General features: G+C 35.2%; 1 protein-coding gene across 1 annotated transcript in view; it reads left to right on the forward strand.

Annotated features, from left to right (window-relative positions):
* Positions 1-21,486, forward strand: part of ADGRA3 (adhesion G protein-coupled receptor A3) — a 57,128-nt gene that overhangs the window by 24,809 nt on the left and 10,833 nt on the right. Inside the window, exons 4-14 of the mRNA XM_065699742.1 lie at positions 395-466; positions 1,317-1,388; positions 2,940-3,100; positions 3,913-4,126; positions 4,970-5,134; positions 10,342-10,543; positions 13,655-13,804; positions 16,561-16,722; positions 17,038-17,241; positions 18,321-18,534; positions 18,690-18,898. Of these exons, the coding sequence (XP_065555814.1) occupies positions 395-466; positions 1,317-1,388; positions 2,940-3,100; positions 3,913-4,126; positions 4,970-5,134; positions 10,342-10,543; positions 13,655-13,804; positions 16,561-16,722; positions 17,038-17,241; positions 18,321-18,534; positions 18,690-18,898 (1,825 nt within the window). The remainder of the gene's footprint in view (positions 1-394; positions 467-1,316; positions 1,389-2,939; positions 3,101-3,912; positions 4,127-4,969; positions 5,135-10,341; positions 10,544-13,654; positions 13,805-16,560; positions 16,723-17,037; positions 17,242-18,320; positions 18,535-18,689; positions 18,899-21,486) is intronic.

A 21,486-nucleotide genomic window follows, 5' to 3' on the forward strand; every position in this document is an offset into this window, starting at 1 on the left:
GTGGTCCTACTTATGTACAGCAAATGTACCATTATAGGGTTCTCTGGCATGTTAAATTAAATGATGTAGCACATGTAATGAATATACTGTACAGATACGAAAATTTACTTCTAGTGATGTAAGCCAGACCTGTTCTAAGGGGATTTACTCGTCAGACAGGGCTCATTTAACTGTGTATGGGCAAACCATTATTGCTGTAGAAATGCAATGACTGTATGTGCCTGTGTAAACCCATACAGCTGTACCATTTGGGTTTTGCTGAAAAAGATTAAATGTAAATCCGGTTCAGTCTGTTAAGTATTTCAACTAAAATTCATGATTCTGTTTGCAGACTATGTCATTTGAAAGAAAATGATTTTTCCTTATTTTTTTTTTTCCTTTTTCCTATTTACAGAGACTTAACTAATAACAGAATAGGCTGCCTGAATGCAGACATATTTAGAGGACTTGTAAATCTAATTAGATTGTAAGTATATTTTGATGTATATAACTTCTTTAGTCTTACATATATTAATAATCTTTGTTTCAATGGGAGTAGTTTGTTTTTAAGCATGTGCGTGAAGGACAAGCAGTGTGACCATGAGGGTGTGTAGCAGGGGCAACCCAAACCATGCTACTCAGTGCTTTGTGTCCTCTGCAGACGTTTCCCAGATTCTTAGAAGGTGTAGCAGGGCAAGGGGGTGGGACTAGCAGACTGTACAAAGTATTTTCCTTACAAAAATATTTCAGGGTTATAGAATCTTTTAAAATCCACGCCTTATACCGTGGCATCAGTGTGGTTGTGTTTTGCTGGCTTTCTTGCATGGTTTGTAGTTCTTCATTTACGTTAAGGAGATAACATGTAAGATTACAGAATGTTTCTTTGCCCTGGTTGCTAGTGTCATAGGCAATGTTCTCACTGATAACAGAGAAAGTGGGATGTATAATATTTTTAAAAAACATTCTGCTAGCTCGAACATGCTTCTTAATAGCACGTTAATGGCAACACCAGTTCACTGTGGACAACAAAGTTAATTTTAAACTTCTTGAAATGTATGCTCAACATGTGCTAGTTGTTGCTTTAAACAAAAATAAGGTATTTGTTTTCAATCCTTGTTCCAAATCTTAAAATTCTTCAGCTAAAAAAGTATTGGGGAACATAAAATTTTGGGATTTTTGTAGGCTATCAGACCTCATTATTATTCTTACGGTCTTGTAACAGTGTTGTAATAGTATCTTGTGAGTTTTAAAATAATGTTATCTTGAAGAGGGGTTTTTTAATTTCAAATGTCAGCTGCTTGAGCATGAGTTCTAATCATGATGGTTTTGCTTCATAGGAATCTTTCTGGAAATCTGTTTTCTACGCTTACACAGGGAACGTTTGATCATCTTGGTTCACTGAAGTCTCTGTAAGTACTTACATTTACTGCATCTAATCTTAATTTACATCATCATTTTTGTTCTTAACAAAAACCATTTCACATAACTTGCTTGTACTACATTTCTTCATTTTTACTTTTAAGCCTCATAACAGTGGTTTCTTTATCTGAATAAGCACATAGGAAATGTATGTACAGATATTTGTGTGTTTATATAACTTCCTCAAAAGTTGCTTAATATGTGGTAGCTTAGTTCTGAGAGAATAAAGCTGTAACTGCATCTGGGCTTCCAAAAGCTTTATTCTGTATGTGTCATTTATTACTTCATATTTAAAAAATACAGTGTTCCACACCTTTTTTTTGACAAAGGAAACAAATACTTTTAAGAAACATCTTAATCCTTTAGAACAGTATAATTTTGTTGCATAAAACGATGTGTGTATCTCGACCTCATGTTACTTTTCTGTCATTTAATTTCTTGAGAGCTGTAGTCTTGCATAAGGAAGACAGTAAATGAAAAAAGTTACCAGTGCTGATGAGTAGCTTGCATTTTTCCCTGATACTCATGACAGTTGGCTCACTGTGCTGGGACTTTGTCAAGAGCTCTGATTTTTGGCTTTGACACTGAGTTTCTTGTTTATAAAGGCAAATATTTCTTTCCCTCCTTCAGCTTCTGTTAATTGTTCCTAAGTTGTTATTCCTGGTATTTTATTTGTGTACAGAAAGGTCGCTGTCCAAGAACATCACAGATCTGACAAGAGCCTGGGTATAACTGTTGCTATTAAAAATGTGTGTCTGGAGGAATTCCTGTGAACAAAGACCAAATGGAGTTTCACAGGAATGTTGATTTAGTTTTTGAAGTGTTCTGTCTGTGATCTTGTGTTATCCTCCAGATATTTGCAAAAAGAAAAAGAAATTACGCTTTCACTAGAAATAAAAACCAGTATAGACAAAGTCATATGGCTTGATACATTTTTAACTGTTTCTAAACTGAGAAGGTATTTATACTTGCTTTTTTTACTTTAGCTGACTGCATCAGACACCTCTGGGGATATTTGGTAGTTTTTTTAGTAGAAAGTATTAAATTGTACAGAGAAGACTTTAAGAATCAGTGAAAAAGATGATTTTTGTATAAAGCAGAATAAAGCTATCAAAATCATGTAAATAGTGGTTCTGAAAAGAGAAATATGTGAAAGACTATATTTTTGTTGATTTTATTGTTAAAGCATTTGATTGCTAAAATGAGGTAATGAAATGTGTTCTTATGTTGATGCATATTCAAGCAATTTCTTTTTAGTGCTCAATTAAATACTTGAACTTACTCCATGAAAGAAATTACTAGAAAACCTTTCATGCACAGATGTTGCTCATATTTATGGAGAAGATCCCTTTTCTTGGGGAGGGTGTACTTTTATTCTTAGACCACAGTTTGCAGAAGTGTATATGTAGTGGTAGGCTATTCTGGGGTCAGACTGCTGGACTCTGTGTGTGTGACATAGGCATTGCACAGCTGTTGATGTCAAGCTTTCAGACCTTTGAGTGTTGCATTTTGTCACTGTGAGCACTTATTTTGTGTTGCAGAGAATTTCAGACTGATTATCTTCTTTGTGATTGCAATATACTGTGGATGCACCAGTGGTTAAAGGAAAGAAATATAACTGTACGTGAAACTAAATGTGCATATCCCAAGTCACTTCAGTCACAGACGGTGACTGGTGTTAAGCAGGAGCTTCTAACCTGCGGTAAGCACTACAGAGAATGCGTACTTGTTTTCTAACATATTCCATATTCTGTTAATATCAGTGAACAAACTTTGTTTCCCTGAAATCCAGCACTTGTATGGTAGTGGTAGTAGTAATTCTTTTTCAAAGGCTGAATCTTTAGTGGTGATTCAGTGGTGTTTGCTTCGGAAATAAATAAATTTGTGATTGTGGATGTTAGTTTGTAGAACCTAAGGATGAGTAGTGCTCTGTGGAGATAAACTCCTTTTTCCTGGTAATCCATGTTTTTCAGGGTTTTTTACCCAAACTTCACAAGAGTCAGAAATTTCCAAAGCCTAGCTATCCAACTTAAGATGTGTAAATTATTCCAAGCCCAAATTTCTGAAGTTTAAAGGTCTTGCTTTTATAACTTAGTTTTCTACCTGATGATTCTGTTGTTAATTAGCCTTTTTGTTCTGATGAAACAATGACCAACTTGCTGAACTTCTTTAGAGTTACTCTGTCAAAATAATAAAGCATGTATTTGTGACTTTGAAATCTTAATAGTGAGAAATTACAAAGAAATAAAATGCATACATATATTTTTCATTCAAGTTTATATTCTTCATTCTTTTGGATGTGGGGTAGCAGAAGATTTTTTTGAAGTGTATTACATTAAAGGAATACATGTTTTGAAGAAGAATGTGATGAAAACTTGTATTTTTCAATATCCAATGTGTGAAAGACAGCTTTTATATAAATCTTACACTCAGTGTATTTTTTCTCCTCTTTTGAAAATTATGTATATAACAGAATCTTGCTATTAATTGTTCATTTTATTTCTTGAATTCTAGAACCACCACTTGAACTACCATCTTTCTATATGACTCCATCTCACCGTCAGGTTGTGTTTGAAGGAGATAGCCTACCCTTCCAGTGTATGGCTTCATATATTGATCAAGACATGCAAGTCTTGTGGTATCAGGATGGAAAGATAGTGGAAACTGATGAGTCCCAGGGTATTTTTGTTGAAAAAAACATGATTCATAACTGCTCACTGATTGCAAGGTGAATCCATAAAGAGAAAATGTATTTCACACTCTGGTTTAGTGACTCTTTCCATAACCAGTAAGGCCCTCATATCTTTGCTGGGTGAACATATGTAGACAGAAATATCCCAATTAGGGAAGTAGTCTTTTAACTTCACACATCTCTTAAATTGCCTGGATTTGGTCACCTTTGCTAACTACCAAGTTTGAAGAGGGAGGTCTAGCGATTTGATTGGTCAAACCCACCTGCTTACAACAGGATTAGCTAGAGCAAGTTACCGCAGAGACTGTTGCAGGAGAACATTGCAATTATGAAAAAAGGGTATTTAAGTGAACTGCTCATGGATTTTTCCTGTTCATTTTGAACACACCACAGCTGATAATATTTAAGATCTCCAGCAGAGATCTGCAAGTATAATTTCTTTTGCCTGCAGCAGATTTTTGACTCATTCAGCATTTACAAAGTGTTATATATCCTGTAGTTGTATTAGGAAGTTAGGACTTCTAAACTTTATCACAAATTATGCATTTGGGAAGTTATTTTAGTTTGGCCTTTCTGGAACAAACTAGAAGAAACACTTGGGGAATTTGGACTTCTTTCTGAAGTCAAGGAGCTTTTTCGCATAGCTGTGCTTTTCCTTTCCTACCTTGGCAAAAATGAAAGCTAGAAGTATAATAAATATTTTTCTGTGAATTACAGTACATGGATTCGTAGATAGCTCTGGTTTTGTAAGATCGCTCACAGTTGTATGTAATTGGTTATTTCTTCCATTGTCTTTCTGTACTTTATTCATCTTTTTGGTAAAAGTTTATATAAATTTTTTTGCAAGACTTTTGGGTTTTGTTTATTTTATCTTCCCAGTGCACTGACAATCTCAAACATTCAGGCTGGCTCCACAGGAAACTGGGGTTGCCATGTACAAACCAGACGTGGGAATAACACAAGGACAGTAGACATTGTGGTGTTAGAAAGTTCTGCGCAGTACTGCCCGCCAGAGAGGGTTGTGAACAATAAAGGGGATTTCAGGTTTGTAATGTTAATTCTATTTTTTTTTTTTTTTTCAACTAAGGTATTAGTATTATGCTTTAAAGGCACCTATGTGGATATCATAAATGATGTGTAATAGATTATTAACTGTACTAAATTAGTATGTGTTGGAAGAAGTGCCCACAACTATACCATGGAATGTTAAACTTTGAGCCTGTTAGCTCACATCTTTGAAAGAGATGGAAAGTAAGTGACAATATTTGAAATATATAAATGAAATTATTGGAATAGAGTAAAACTTTTCAGATTACCTGTAAGCTAGAGTGGGACTGCGTACTGACCGGGGCTTTCCATCAGATTATCGTTCTATTTTTAAAACCCTCCTGCTCCTATATGACAAAATCGCTATATAAGAAATAAGTTATATATATATATTTATAAAAATTATGTATGTGTGTATGTATATATATACACACACATAAATATGCACAAGATACTCTCCACACACACACCTTATGAGTATTAGAATAAATAAGATGAATGGTGCTTCTTTTAATAATTGTTGAGACTGTAGTGGTAGCTCTGATGTTCCATTATGTTTCTCTTTTGTTCTTACCTCTTCACCTGTTTTCCCTTTTCTGATCTTTCTGCTGCTGGTCACTCTAACAACACGTTACTCCTGGAGGTGCCAGCTGTAACAGATAGCTTCTGTATAGATTCTCTATCTGTAAGGTAATTCCCTTTATAACTACTCTGTGTTGTACCTCCCTGCAATAGCTCCTGCTGAGAATTAGTGTATATCATAACGTATGTTTTCGGTACAGTCTGTAGGATTTCTTAATGTTGTAATAACTGCTTTTACACACTTACTTATTTTCACTTTCCTTATGCTGCTTGACTATGTTGATCTTCTGCTTGATCTTCTGTTTACAAACTTTTCTTCCTTTCCCTGCATACATTACAGTTATTTAAAGTTGCTTTATTTCTATACAGCTAATCTAAGAGCATAAATCTTTTATCTCAAGAAATTAAAAGTAAGTTAAAGCACATTGCTGGTACATAGTTTTTGGGGGAGAGAAGACAAGCTTTCAAGTGCAGAAGGCCTTCTCCAGTTGTAGCAAGAATTCAGGTAAAGTCTCGAGCGAGAGCATTTGTTCTGAGTTCATCTTTTTTGTTTATCAGTTGGACAATTTGGGAATGGTAGCTGAGTATGTGGAACTGTTGGTAAGGGAAGTAGTGTTAAGATAACCTGCTGCACAGAGGCAATTTGGAGCTACCGAAGAACTTCCCTTTCACATTGTAAGGAATTATTTGTATAAAAACCTTCGTGTATATCCTCCTTTTACACTGTGGTGGTTTCAATTGCAGGGGTGAGCATTATCTTAGAAAATGAGAACTTCAGCGTAAGATAAAAGGTGAAGAAAGTCAAACAGATGCATGCTGTATTCATCAAAGAACACATCTATTTAAATCACTTATGCTTTTTTTTATGATACAAGTGTGAATCGCTTTTCTTTGATTTGCCATTAGAGGTGAAAACAGATGGTAAAGGCTTATTTCAGAGTGTTTTCCATTAAATTAACCTATGCTGTTCAGTGACTGTTCAGTGTAATAGGATTTATCCCCTCTGGAATTCAGTAGAAAGAAATAAGATTTCAGGAAATGTTCAGTGTATCAAAAAGTTCACTGTGTCTGGGTTTACTGTAACAGACTTCCATTTGTAGTTTAGGTAGTGTAATAATAAAGAGTAATTTTTCACCTTTGAGACCATATGGAAATAAGGCTTTGACTAGTGAGAAAATGGTTCTGAGCAGATGGCTGTAAATGATCCTAGGTGAATTTGATTTTATAGCTTTTTAGTTGGAACTGGTTAGTCATTTTAGCTTGGAATCTGTTTCAAAACTGACATCTAGATTTTTATCCCTTCAGAGATGGGATAGTAAAGTGTGGCAAAGGTGGATGTTTGTCTTCAATGTCTTTGGCAGTAATAGTAGTTTAGCATGAATTTACAAAGATTAGGCAAAAACTGCCTTCATCATGGAACCAATTTTAAAAAAAAAGGGTTCTTTTAAGTCTTACTCAGATAATATCCCTGATATTACAATCCATGATTAAATTGAAAATACAGCTTGCATGTTAAAATGTAACCTAATGCTTCTATTTCAGTAAGTCTTCCAACTGTTCTGTTTAGAATAATTTTGTGTTGGTAGGTGATAGAAGAGTCTTAAATATCAGACTTACCCTTTGAAAACTATTATTCACTGAATGTAATTAATCCTAAAACTGTAATTGTCATGCTGAATTTAGAGAATTACTAAGGTATAATAAGAAAAAAAATTAGACTACCTGTAAGCCAATGAAATGATGACATAAAAACTCATCGTGACTGAAAGTATTGTTGATTTAAAGAAAGGAATGTTTTCAAAACAGAATGAATATGCATAAAGAAAAGGCTTCTTTTATAATCTCATGGTCTGGCTTTTTTTTTTTTTTTTTTCCCTGAAATGAAATTACAGTGCTTAAATGTAAATGAACCATCTTTTTCTGCACAGCTGTCTATGCTCATGTACATGTTATAAATTTTGGGCACCTAATTATAAATGGCAGTGAGATAAGAGTGTTAATACAGTCCAAATTTGCACTTCTCCTAGCAGTTATGTAAACTGAAAAAGACATTCTAGCTTAGGCTCATAAGAAATCAAGAATACAGCCAAACTGAAGTAGCCTTTGTTTGAATAATGAGAATTTCATGTCATCAGTCACCTCTTCGAACCCTGCTGGAGGGATGTCCTCTCTGGCTTTATGGGAAGTGGAGAGTTCCTCATCAGCTTATCTCATACAAGTATTGGGAGGAAACAGTTCATGGCTGGGAATGACTCAGATTAACGTTCACTTGGCAAAAATAAAGAATAAGGGAAGTGTGAATGTAGTTGCAGCTGGAATCAGTTCCTCTGTCTCATTCACCATTGGGCTGCAAAGAAACTTGTAACTCCATAAGGTGTATTGTGAATGGGAGAGGAAAGAGGGTAAGGGACACTTCCCCACAAAGCAGTTTTCTTGGTGACATTGTGTATGTTGTTTTTGTGATGTGAGATTATAACAGAAAGATGGGAGTTTTAAATTTTCCACCTTTTAGATCTGGTTTAGTGGAAAGCTTTCTAAAACATAAGACAAATAATATATGAGTTTTATTAGTTAAATCTTTCTGTAGATATCTTTTATAAATGTAGTACAGACTGTGACTGGCATTGCTAATATTCTTTTGAGAAGATTGTGGTAAAAGATAAAATGCTGTATAGAGAGATAAATGAAAAGTAAATGCAGTAGGAATAAAAGGACAGTAACAGAAGGGGAAAAGGTGGAATAAAAAATACGGGAAGTGGTAGGAAGAACAGGGAGAGAAGGCAAATAATATTGTGATAATCAAATAACGTTTGAAGTAGTGTTCAACACTGAAACTCTCCCTTTTTCCATTTGATGGCTACCAAAGTTCCAGAAGATAGATATAGAAATTATACTCACTTAAAAATGCAGCAATTAAAGCTCTCCTGCAAACCATGTTTTTTCTTTAAGTTCTGGTGTTCCACTCTGGTTTTTAGTTTTCTAATATTTTAGCACTAGGTATGACTAGTGAGTGCCATTTTTCTGTGAAAATATTTGTCTTGGAGGCTGTGTCATATAACATCTGTCAGTAACACAGAGTTTAAACTATTCTAAGGCCATGTGGAAAATGGAGCTAACTTGCTCAGTTTCTGTTTTGGCAGTATTACTTAGGTTTTAATTTCCCGAGATGGAACATTCTTCTAGGCAGTTACTCCATCGTTCTGGAAACACAGATATTTGTTTCTCTTTTGTTTTTTTTTTTTTTGTTTTTTTTTTTTTAATTTCAAATATAGATCTATTTTGAGCATATCTTAACTTACGTGATAGTAATGACTAAATGGCCACTCACTGAAATGCAGTCCAGATACAAAAAGCAAACTTTAAATCACTGTCTAATCTAATGGAATTTTTTTTTTTACCATTTCAATTTTTGGAGACAACTGCTTTATGTGAAGCCCTTTGAAAGACTTAAAACTGAGAAAAAGTATGTTAGCTCTTAAGACTGTTCAAGGAACTTGACTTAATTAGGGTACAGAAAGTCTGGTACAATCAAATGAAGCTCTGTTTTGCTGTCAGTTTTAGTTAAATGTTGTATGTTGGCTTGTTGTATTTGAGATGCTTAGCGTTCTGCAATTTAGGTATGTATGCTTTTTGCTTTTAAACTTCAAGTGTTACTCTACTGAATGATAAAATACCGCTTATCCATATGTTAACAAGGGAGAGTGCCAGAAGCAGGGGCAGGTAGACTGGCTGACATTCTTTCTAGAATGGCATTCCTTGTCCCTGTCCTCCTCTGTTCTCAGCACTGAAGCTTGATTCAAGCATGGTTGCCTTCTATTCCTAAGTTTCCTTTAAATCATTTCTGATCTAATGAATGATCAGTGCACTAAAGGTGTTTTGCAACTTAATTTTATGTATTCTTTAATTCATTTTTATCTCTGCATATATTTATACTGATAAAATATGCGGTAAAATTACAGAGGAGAAAGTTGAGAGACTTAGAAGTTTTCTTAAAAAGTGCTTAGTTCCATATGTCTCCCGTGAAAGGAATTCTCTTCTACTCTTAACATTATGACCACTTTCTTTTCCCATTGATTATTATTTGGTATCATGTTAGGTTGCAAAATTGATCAAAGTCATAGTACTACTGCTACTCTTAAATACTGTAAATGTAGTCTGCTGTTCATATCTTCAGTTTAGTTTTGATATGAATGGTGTCATTTGAAAGTTACATTGGTGCACGTGAACAGGACAAGTAAAAAGCTTGCAGGGCTTTTACTATGTGTTCAACTGGTTTTATAGTGTTAATACAGAATTTTTCATGAAGTAGGCAAGGTTTCTTATAAAAAGGTGAACTATTTTTAGTAATTCTATAAGCACCTTCTCTCCACCTGCAACCTCATAAAAGAATTAAAAAAGCATGCTAGCATTAGAACTCATTTTGTTAATAGTACACAAATATGAACAGCTTGAAAATACTGAACGTGAGCCAAGGTGGCACTTAAAATACTTTAGAGATGCTTAGTTTTGAGTGTCTCATTATTTTCTTTATTTCACGTTGTGGTGCGTAATCCTTTTATTTACTTGTCATGTAAATTTGTCTCTTTTTTTTTTTTTTTTTTTTTTTGCTTTTGCCTCCCCAGGTGGCCTAGAACATTGGCAGGCATCACAGCATACCTGCTGTGCACACGGTATTCTGCTGGCAGTGGGATATATCCTGGCAACTCACAAGATGAGAGAAGAGCCTGGCGCAGATGTGACAGGGGAGGGTACTGGGCCGAAGAGGACTACTCCAGGTGCCAGTATGCAAATGATGTGACTCGAGTTCTTTATATGTTCAATCAGGTAATTTTTGCATTTCTAGAAAATCAAATTCTTTAATGAAAATAAAAACTCTGAAGTCTGTTTCTTGGAGGGTTTTTTTAAGCTGGTAATGCTGGTGATGTAGGTAAATTCTGATGAACACATGCCTGTGAATACAACACTAGAATTTGTAGGGTTATGTTAAGAGCTTAGTTTAATATCTGTTTTGAGTGCCCCCAGATTGAAAGTGCAAAGGAAATTTTATTCTTTGGTGTACTTGTGTAAAGCATGGGAGAATGGTACTTGTCATGATTGGTTTTGTGAACTGTGTGCCCTGTCCTGGACACATGCTATAAAGAAATAAGGCAGGCTGAAGTTGTAAGGTAGAACAGCTATTTCCATTATGATAACAGAGAGTAGTCAAACTCTGCCGCTGTTGCTGTGAACGTCTAATAGACTGTGTGGGCAATGAGAGTTAACTAGTGAAAGGAGTATTAACTAGGCACTGTAGTCTGGTAGTACTTACCACGATACGAGAGCATATTCTCAATTTTAAATGTAGGTATGAAACAAAATTTCTCTTCTCCAAATTCCTTTCGAGGCTTATGTCTAGTTAACTCATACTTTCACAAATGCTTTTCTACAATGATGTATCCAGCCTTGTATGTGCTGTATTGTATAATACTCCACAAAGTTTTGAGCCTCTGCTTTAAGCTTGATGTTTTCCACTGCATACATAGATCACTAGCATCGGTGCAGCTGGTGAAACTACGGAGATGTGAGAATGTTTTTTTTAGTATGGTGTGTCTTGTGGTTTTTGGGGTTTGGGTTTTTTTGGATTTTGTTGTGTTTTGGGTTTTTTGTTTGTTTAATTGATTTGGTTTGTTTGGTTTTTACTAATACAGCTATGCCACTTGACTTGATGTTGGTAGCATTGCCTGTGTTTAACATAAGTTCTGGTGCTTGTCTGATCTCAGGATAGGATTAGTGCTTGTGATCAGGGTGTGAGTTCACATACTTTTAGAGAAAACTTCACACTGTATCAGAAGCGCCATATGCCCTGACTGAGACAATCTGGATCTGAACTGATGTTTGCGCTTGGATGTCTCTGATTTATACGTGTAGTGAGGTCTTGACATCTAGTGCCTTGGGCTATATCTAGTTTGGGGCAAAAGCATTGTACTGCATATTGTGTAGATAAGTTGTTCCTGCCTTTCTTCCTCTGTATTCAGTTACTTACTAATGCAGGCATAGCTTTTTATCTTCATGCTCTAATTCCCTGAGGACCAATGAGCAGTGGTGTAAGGGAGATTGGAAGTATGGGAGAGAGGGGGAAAGGGAAAGGGCTAACTGTTCTGGTCCAAGAGAAACTTAGGGATTGAAATAACTGTTCTGCTGCTTTACATTCCAGGCAGTAGAGGTGCATGCTGTGGCTTGGTCACAAGAAACATACTTGAGGGCTGAAATGGAGGGTGGTAGCGCAAAATTAGCAGGTGGGAGATAACGCTGGGCATCCCTTTGTAGGAGACTGCAGGAGTTGAGTGTTTGCTTATTGAGAGCTTTGCTGCTGCTAGTTTGCTTTTTCCTCTCCTGGTAATTTTATCGGCAGGGTATGTAACTACTCCTGGCTATGTACTGTAGAGTTGGAACTGCTCAAGAGCCTGGATTACTTCAGTCTGGCTTAACTGCTTTTGTTTAGCCAGCATTTATCAGGTTGTGAAAGAATGTTGCCACCTTAAAAAGTTTAAAATGTGAGGGTCAGATCAGTATCTTCAGAAAGAGCTGAAGTATAATTTCCGTGTGTGAAGTAGTCATTAAAAATACATGTACACAGCGGTGCTACACTGAAATATAGGTTTAATTTTTAATTTTTAAGGAAGAAGTGGCATGTTTCTGTCGTAGTTGTTTTTACTTATTAGGCCCTTCCTCGTTTTACATGTAGTATGCCTAGAATTTTTAACAGTATTCTGTAGAGAAATTTATTGTCTCTTTGAGACTAATAATAAATGTAGTAGCATTATAAGCACCTTTAACACCTTTGAACACAAAGGTAGTTGAGCTGTTCTGAAAATTAGAACTCTGCCAAGTAATTTAAGTGAAGTAGAGGTCTAAGTTTAAAGTATAGTGAAACCTTTGTAGCAGTTATACAAGAAGACGTACATTTCACTGTTCTTGTTTGTGTATCATACAGATAAAGTTTTAGGTGAAAGGAAATTCATGTTTAAAAAAAAAAAGTTCAAAGAAATTATACAGAATATCTGAATATGAAAGTTTACTTTGTTCAAAGTGTGAGTTATGACTTTGAAATTTATTTACTCTTTATATACATGACTTCTAGTGCTTTGGGGAAAAAAAAAGTCTTCCATTAATTGCGTTCAAATCTACATACAAGTGCTAAGACCAGCAGGAACAAATACATAGTTGTTCTTATGTGGCGCATTACAAATTTGGTAGGACAGACTAGATATCTGTATACCAGAAAACAGAGAGATGGAACAACTCTGGTTTAGATTATCATGGATAAACAGCATCTGAACATGAGCTGATAACATTCATGCAGCTTTTGACTGTCCTATGTGAAATATCCCATTTTTGGTCCCTGCTGGCTCAGTCATGTTGATGTTCTACACTATTTAGTGAACAATTTTCCAGCTTGGTGCTTGTTTCAGGAATGAAATAATGAGCTTCGTCATAGAGAAGATCTGTCTTGTTTGGGGTGTGTATCCCAAATGCTTTCTGTGATTACAAAAGCAAGAGTGAATGCTACAGCAGTCGTGTGCTTGAATGTCTTTTGGTTTCTGTTGCTGTAAAATGCTGTATTTTAGGAGCTTTGTGTTGTCGGGTAAAAAGGAAAATAAGCACTTTACAGCAGTGGCTTCCCCCCTTTCCTTTTCTTGGTGCAACACCTTTCCCCCTACTAGGGCAACAGGACAAAATCCAGTTTTTGGGTGCCGGTACAGGTGCTGGTTCCCTGGCTTATAGGAAGTATTTTTGCCAACAGATGAGGTGGTAGTCCCTGGCTACCTAAAGCACTGTGATCCCTGTGGGAATTGCTATCCTCTTCAGGGAAAATGCTTATTAATTACTGAATTGCTGCCTGTATCTTGCACTTAATTTTCACTTCTTAAAAATTATTGTTTGTTCTCTATGTAGATGCCGCTCAACCTTACTAATGCAGTGGCAACAGCAAGACAGCTCTTGGCTTACACTGTTGAAGCAGCAAATTTTTCTGATAAGATGGATGTTATTTTTGTGGCTGAAATGATAGAGAAATTTGGAAGATTCGCTGAAAAATATAAAGAGGTAACTGGATAATTTGCCATCACTTTAAAGATAATCGAAGTGTTTGTCCTTAAGTATTCTGAGCAGTGAAACTTTCTCAACATTAAATGCAGGCACTGAGTTAGTGGATTATCAGATTCTGTTCCATGTTTTTGTTTGTTTAGTAGGTCCCTGAAGTTGCTGACCCATGGTCACAGACTTCGCACTCGCGCTGAGATGATCCAGCATTCACTGGACCTGTAATGTGAGTAACACCTCTGGTCAGCACTGGAGCAGGGAGATAGGTACAGTAAGTCTGTTTTTATTTAATATGGAGTGGGTCACACAGGTTTTCATTGGTGTGTTCTTATCTAATAAAAATGCAAGTAATGAAAGCCTCAGAGATCCTCTCAATAATGAATAAAACAAGACTTATGTTCTCCCCTCCCACCACGGTAGGCTGGCTTTATTCAGTATTGAGCTTTATCTCTAAGGTTTTCAGTATTCCTCTATCTTGCAGGATATAAGACATTAAAATAAAATCTTAGAGAACGCTCATTGTTGGGGAGAAAAATGCAAGTGGTTGTACCACTTGTGGGTAGGAACTCTCTGTTTCACTGCTGAACAGAGGTTATATTGATCTCACTGTACAGTGCATGTTGGGAAGTTGGAGACCACAATACCTCAATTTTAAATTTGTGCAAAAAAAAACCCAAACAACCAAAAGAACTCACAACAAAATAACTAAAAACAAAAACAAAAAACACGACCAAGCAAACAAAAAAGAAACCGAAACAAACAAAAAACCCCCCAGACAAAACCCAACCAAATTTTTCCAGTCTATCCCCATCAAACCATAAATGCTGATTCCAAATTCTTTGCAGAACTTCTTGGAGAATTGTCAAGCCAAACTTCGTTTTTTACAATCAGAGCTTGGATTTTTTGGTGTATTTTGGAATTATACAAGCAATTAATTAAATGGCTGGTTTTGTACCCAGTTAAAAATCAAAACGTTTTAGATTGCTACATGATTTGTTACATTATAGGGTATTCTTGGCTGCGATTTGTTGGCTGTAGAGTGACACAGTCTGGCATTACATTGCCATGTCTGAAAGTAGATAGATGATATGAAAAATTCTTAGGTAGTTTTCGTCTTAATCGGTTTGATTTGAAGTCAGCCTTTTCTTCACTGGTATATTCAAGGAACACGAATACCATTTCATGTAATTTTTAGTATCTATAATAAGAGTTATTATTAGGGTATTGCTCTGCAAACTTGTTACTGTAGTCACATATGTTACTGTTCTTTAGTTTGTGTTACAGTGGATATTCTTTATAATTTATAAAAATCTTAATTTTATAGCTTTGCATATCAGAAGCAGCAAACTGAAGGCAAATGTTCAGAAAGTTCTTGGCAGATAGTCTTAAGTTAGAATAGAGTTGGCAAAAAAAACTTGTCTGTACCTTGGTAAGCTGGGGAAGAAATGTGTAGGTTTTTTTTTTTTAACAGTATGAAACAACTTGAGTCCAGTGACTTCAGGATCTTAATACTGATACTTTATTGTAAACCCACCATTTGTTGATGTGTAAAACATGTTACCACTTTTTAAGTCATTATATCATAATAAACATCTTCAATTAATTTAACTTTGATTTGTTCTTGGAAATTTAAAGGGCTACAACCTGCAAATGCTCTTTGAGGCTATGATAGCTGTTGAGAATGTTTACTGACTGTAGTTTCTGTCCTTACAAGAGGCAGTTCCTAAAACAGTAAATATTTTTATATTTAGTTCTTGCCTTTATTTTTAAAGATGTAAAAATCACAACAACTGACTGTATTCTGTCCTTACTAGTAATATTCTGAAAAGAAACTGATCTGGATGGTAAAGGAATTTTCTTCCACACCCCACCCTGTTTCTCTTTAAGCAGAAAATCACAGTCCCTAAATCTAGTCACTGTGAGTTGCATTTCAGTCAATTCAACTAGAAAATACATGCACCTTCTCTTTTGGTCCCGTATTTGCCACTGTTTCTTAAATGTCATGCAAATCCAGTGAAGGTCAGTGTTGTCAGTGTAGGTGCTCATTAATTTTGGTGGAGTTATGGCCTAAATAAATTCCCTTTATAGTTTGTATTTGTCTGTCATACAGAAGACAGGGTAGGAATTGTGAGCATAAACTTACAACAACATAATTGGTGGCTTGAAAGCAGCTCTGGTGTCTACAGGTATTTGTCTCATGTACAACCTGTGACCTAAAACAGGTCATGCAAAAATGAAGGCAAGTAAGGAAGCAGTGAAAGAAAAGGCAGCCATAGCAAAAAGGAGGAAAAGCAGAAGGATTGCATCCTCATCTTTGCCTGTGTTACTCTTTTCTTATCTTCCCCCATACATGCAAACTGTTTTTTATTGTTGACTTATAGTTTATTTTTTATTTTAATTTTATTTTAATAAATATAACGTCTAAAGTAGATTATAAGTAGTCCTTTTAAGTAATTATTACAGTAGAATGTGGAGCATTACACTCTTTGCTTTTAATGAAATACCTTTATTTCTCGTGTTTTTGTGTTCTAAGTATAATATAAACAGACAAATTACATTGGCATAAAATTTTTCTTGAAAGAAGGTAAATGCTTGAGTCAAAAGAATTTCAATATCTCAACATGACAAGCAGGTGATTGAAATAGGAACAACCAACTTCCTTTTTTGTGCTGACAAGTCGCATTGAATTTTCTGATAATGATCCTACCTGATGAATGATTTCAGAGATATAAAATAGTTTTATTTCTCTTCTCTGCTAGCTTGGTGATGTGATGGTGGACATAGCAAGTAACATTATGTTAGCTGATGAGCGTGTACTGTGGATGGCGCAAAGGGAAGCCAAGGCTTGCACTAGAATTGTGCAGTGTCTACAGAAAATTGCTATGTATCGGCTTGCAAATGGAGCTCAAGTTTATTCTACTGTAAGTACAAATTTATTTATTTAGAAGATATTTTGCTGCCTCTTGAGTTTCAATAGCTTTTTCTTTTTCTTAATAGATGTTGGCATTATCTGAAATGACTACTATTTCTGTAGGGAGAAGAGAAATACTCTGAACAGATTTATCTCTGCCAGATAAACAATTTTCTGGGTGTTGTTTGTTTTGTTTTGTGGGGTTTTGGTTTTTTGTTTGTTTTGTTAAGGCAGAGAATCCCTTCTAAGATTATTATTATTATTCCTGTGATATGTAAAGTTATTTAATGTTTGATTTTGGTTTTTTTTTTTTTTGTCATCACAGTATTCTCCAAATATTGCTCTTGAGGCTTACGTAATAAAGGCTGCTGGTTTCACTGGGATGACATGCACTGTATTTCAGAAAGTGGCTACATCAGACCGTACAGGACTCAATGATTATGGGAGAAGAGATCCAGATGGAAATCTGGATAAACAATTAAGCTTTAAGTGCAACGTTTCAAATACACTGTCAAGTCTGGCTTTAAAGGTTGTATACTCATTGTTCCCCTACTGACTCTGGAAAAATATCTTAAATATGAGTCATTTGGAAAGCAAGCTTGTATTATTTATTTCTAATGTTAAAGTAGCATTTTTACATAATCCAGAATGACTGTGACAAGAGATAATTAAAGTGACAAAAGATAATAAGGCTTGATTATAGAATATTTTTAATGGACACGATTTCTAATGAGTAGGTGTGGCTTCCTTTATTAAAACTTACTAAGTTGAGAGATGTTTTCAGACCTTTTCATTAAGTATGGAAATTGAAATGCTCCCTAGGCCATAATAATATTTGGCTTTATTTTGCTGTGTATTCACCTTCCTTACATATTAAATGAAATATTACCAGTCTCCTTAAATATCTGAAGTATTCTGCTCAGAGTGATGCTGTAATTAGGTATGAAGTAGAAAATGAAACTAAAAGGTTAATTTTATTTGAATGTGTGTGAGCATATACACACACACATGCATATGTATTTGTGGCTGTGTATAGAATAGAAACACTTCCTCATATTCTGTAAAGGTAATTTTTCAGTTACGTTCCCTAACATACTTGCTTGCTTTTATCACTTAATTTGCTTGAATATCACTCTAGGGTGTATATTTGAAATTATATTTATGTAATTCTATGAAATTACATGCATGCTTCTCTACCCAAGTATAATTTATATAGAAGTTGTCAAAACCTGTTTGTACACAGCATTTCCCTTTGAATGGTACTAATGCACAGTTACAGCATTTCTCTTCGCTTGTCTTGGTTGCTGCTTTTAGTTGCCAGTAGTCTAATCCAAAAAACTGGTAATACTTTACGGATGTTACAGAGAGTAAAGTTGAAGTTCATAAGTAAGGTAACTGCAGAATTTTAATTTAATTTCTTTTTCTTTCTTAAAAACTGTAAAGACTTCAATAACCTGATTCAATAATTTTATCGTGGATTACTTGGAAGCTTTGTCAGATAGGTTTGTCATAACACATAGTCTGCTAAATGCAGTTGGAGGAGTTGTTACTTTAATCTCTGCAAAGAATTTCACTTTCTCTTAAAACTTAAAATCTGTTTATTTTTAGAACACAGTTGTAGAGGCTTCTATCCAGTTGCCAGCTTCCCTCTTTGCCCAGAAGCAAAAAAGAGAAATCAGACCAGCAGATGAATCTGTCTACAAGCTTCAGCTTATTGCATTTCGCAATGGAAAGCTTTTCCCAGCAACAGGAAATTCCACAAATCTGGCTGATGATGGGAAACGTCGTACAGTTGTAACACCAGTTATTCTTACCAAGATAGGTTTGTGTTTTATTATTACTGTTTTATGATCTTTAAAAAGTAGGAAACATTTTTGACCTCTTTGTTTCAGCTAGCGTAGATCTTATAAAAGGTTTTTAGGATTCGCATGTTATGTGTTGAGAAATTTACGTGCAAATGCATTTCTTTTGTAACAGATGGTTTAAACCTAGCCAGTCACCACGTTCCTATAAATGTGACACTGCGGCGCATTGCACATGGAGCAGATGCTGTTGCAGCTCAGTGGGACTTTGATCTCCTTAACGGACAAGGGGGATGGAAATCTGATGGTTGTCGCATTCTTCTGTCCGATGAAAACATTACCACCATTCAGTGCTACTCCCTCAGCAACTATGCTGTTTTAATGGTATGACAGTTAGAATTACATGTCTCTTTCTGGAACTTAAAAATATTCAAAATACAATTCTGGTTTTGTTTTGTTTTTTCCTTGAATTAAAGGAAATGAGCATTCCCATGTTGCATTTCACAAAACTGGCCGTAAGAAATGTTCAGTTTTCGTTCGCATTGATACAAATGTTGATGTAAGATGAGGTTTAAATAGAAATCTGTTAAAATGTACTTTATTGCTGAATATACTAGGCACAAAAGAATTTTGAAATTAAAAGTACTGTATTATAGGAAGCCATTTTAATGAGCTACTTAATCAAATGGGCTTCTATGAACTTAAGTCTAATAATGACAGTTTAAAAATAAAGTTGAAAAAGTTTAGCACAGAGAACATAGGTTTTTTTTAAGTTGTTAGCTTTGTCTGTTGATAGGTGTTTTCCCAAGTATTTCTTTTTTTCTGTGAGCTATAAGCAGAGATAGCTATTTCATTGCAAATTAGCTATTCATTCACTAGTCTAGAAGTCTGTTACCAGAAGACATCAATTGAAAAAGGAAAAAATCAATGCCGATAAAATGGTTAACCAGTTCTAAAATGTAGCAATAGTTAAAGAAGAAGGGAACAAGACACCTTCTTTTCGTGCTTGTCCGTTATGAAGCAGGGTTACTTCTCTCTCTGTTCCTAGAGCTCTTGATTCCAGCATTTGGACTGGAAAGCTTCCCTTTTTACAGATGGTGTCTGCTATCCTGCTCATCAGTCATCACCACAGATGCTAAATGATAAAATGTGATACCTAAAAATGGTGGGCTAGCAGGAAGCTGACTGAAATAGTAAGAGGTTTAGGAAATACTGTGAGGTGTTAATTTGGTATGGGGTTTGTTGTAGTTAATGTGCTCCGTGTGGAATTAAATACACATTGTCATGTAATCGTGTGTGGAAGGAAGAGGATTCCTTTATGATGATCAGTGCATTAGAAGCTACTTTTTTGTTTTGTCACCCTAATTTTCAAAAATACTCCTCTTAAGAGAATTAAATATTAGAATGCCAAAAAGCTAAGCGTAAATTAAGTTTTACATGCCAAGCTTTAAAAAAGAACTCGGCAACTTTACCTTTGAAGGTACTGTTTTAAATTACTTCAAACTGTTATAATCCTATAGTTACTTTCTTTGATATTTTTTAAATATATAATCCTTTTCTGAAACATAATAGCATTCTTTAAAATTCAGAATTAAACTTCATTTGTATGTGTAGTATGCATTAAAGAGATTATGCTTTAAGTTGGCCACATTTCTGTCATCTGGAGGAAATAAAATGAAAAGCATATTCAGTCTGCTGCTGTAAATGAGTACTTGTAAATTAATAGATGGTAAGATTGTATCAGTATTATGGGTTATATGAAGAACTATTGACAATCAGAAATCAAAAAAAAAGGTAGAGGAAGGGGCAGCTTTCTTCCTTTTCTGTGGGTGGCTCTCATTCTATGCTTGCTAAAAACTAGTATTCCTTAAATATTTAGCTGATTTCCAAAATAATTAGGCTGTAGGGGCTGGCAGTGTAATATTCATCCAACAGATGTTTCTTGCACACAGTTAATACACTGCAAAAGCTCTAGATGTCTTAAGTGGCTGCTGAAAAAGGTTTTCATAATGCCTATCCATATAGTAATTAAAAAAGATGTAATAACTTAGTTCATTTGTAAAATCTTATAGTGTTATGAAAGTCTGGGTTCTGGTCCCAGGCTCATAAGAGATTCTTTTGGTTCTGTTTTAGACATTTGGCTCTTAATTCAGCGGTTGTCATTAATGTCAGATACATGAACAGTAGTGTAAGGAGAGACCTGAATGCAATGCTCCATTATCCTAGCTGGATGGTGAATGAGTTAACCAGAGCTATGTCACTTTTTTTTGGTCTACTTTACTTTAGTGTGTATGTGTGTAGAAGAAAGCAGGCTGTAATGTACTGACCTGTCTTCATACATTTCAGAACATAAGATGAGGTCTTGTTTCATGAGGAAACTTGTAACGGAGTGCCTAGTTTTCTAATCTAGTGATTTGGGAAGATACAGTTGTAAAATTTTGTATTAATTTGGAAATTATTTTAACCACTGTTCAATAACAGAGGAGGTAACCAGGAGGCTCAGCTGAAGTCTCATTATTATAGGCCTGTAGCAGAGGAAAAAAACAGTGCTGGTAGTCAAGAGTTCTGCTAGTTGGCTGTAAATGCCCCAGTGTTGTTCTTAATGCCATCTCTACTGTTACTTTGCTGTCAATTTTTTTTTTTTTTTTTTTTTTTTTTTTACTGAAATATTATGTAGGGTCAGTTTAGCTTAGAAATAGCATTATTAGCTCCCCTCACTCCTTTTCGTTGGTCAGATTAAAAATGTGAGTGCAATTGTTAAGAATCCCATTGGCTTAGTGGTATTGAGTCAAGGCCTATGCTAGCTAGGCTAGGCATACTGAGTTTCCTCAGGTATTTCAGAAGATTATTGTAGATCTTGTGATTTTGTAGATCTTGTTCTCAAAGTTCACACCAATACATGCGTCACATCTTGTTATCTGTTACCAGTCTGGAAGCAGCCGTCAAAATACTATAAAAGCCTACAGGAATAC

This window comes from Lathamus discolor, chromosome 1 (genome assembly GCF_037157495.1).
Source record: "Lathamus discolor isolate bLatDis1 chromosome 1, bLatDis1.hap1, whole genome shotgun sequence".
Taxonomy (NCBI): Eukaryota; Metazoa; Chordata; class Aves; order Psittaciformes; family Psittacidae; genus Lathamus; species Lathamus discolor.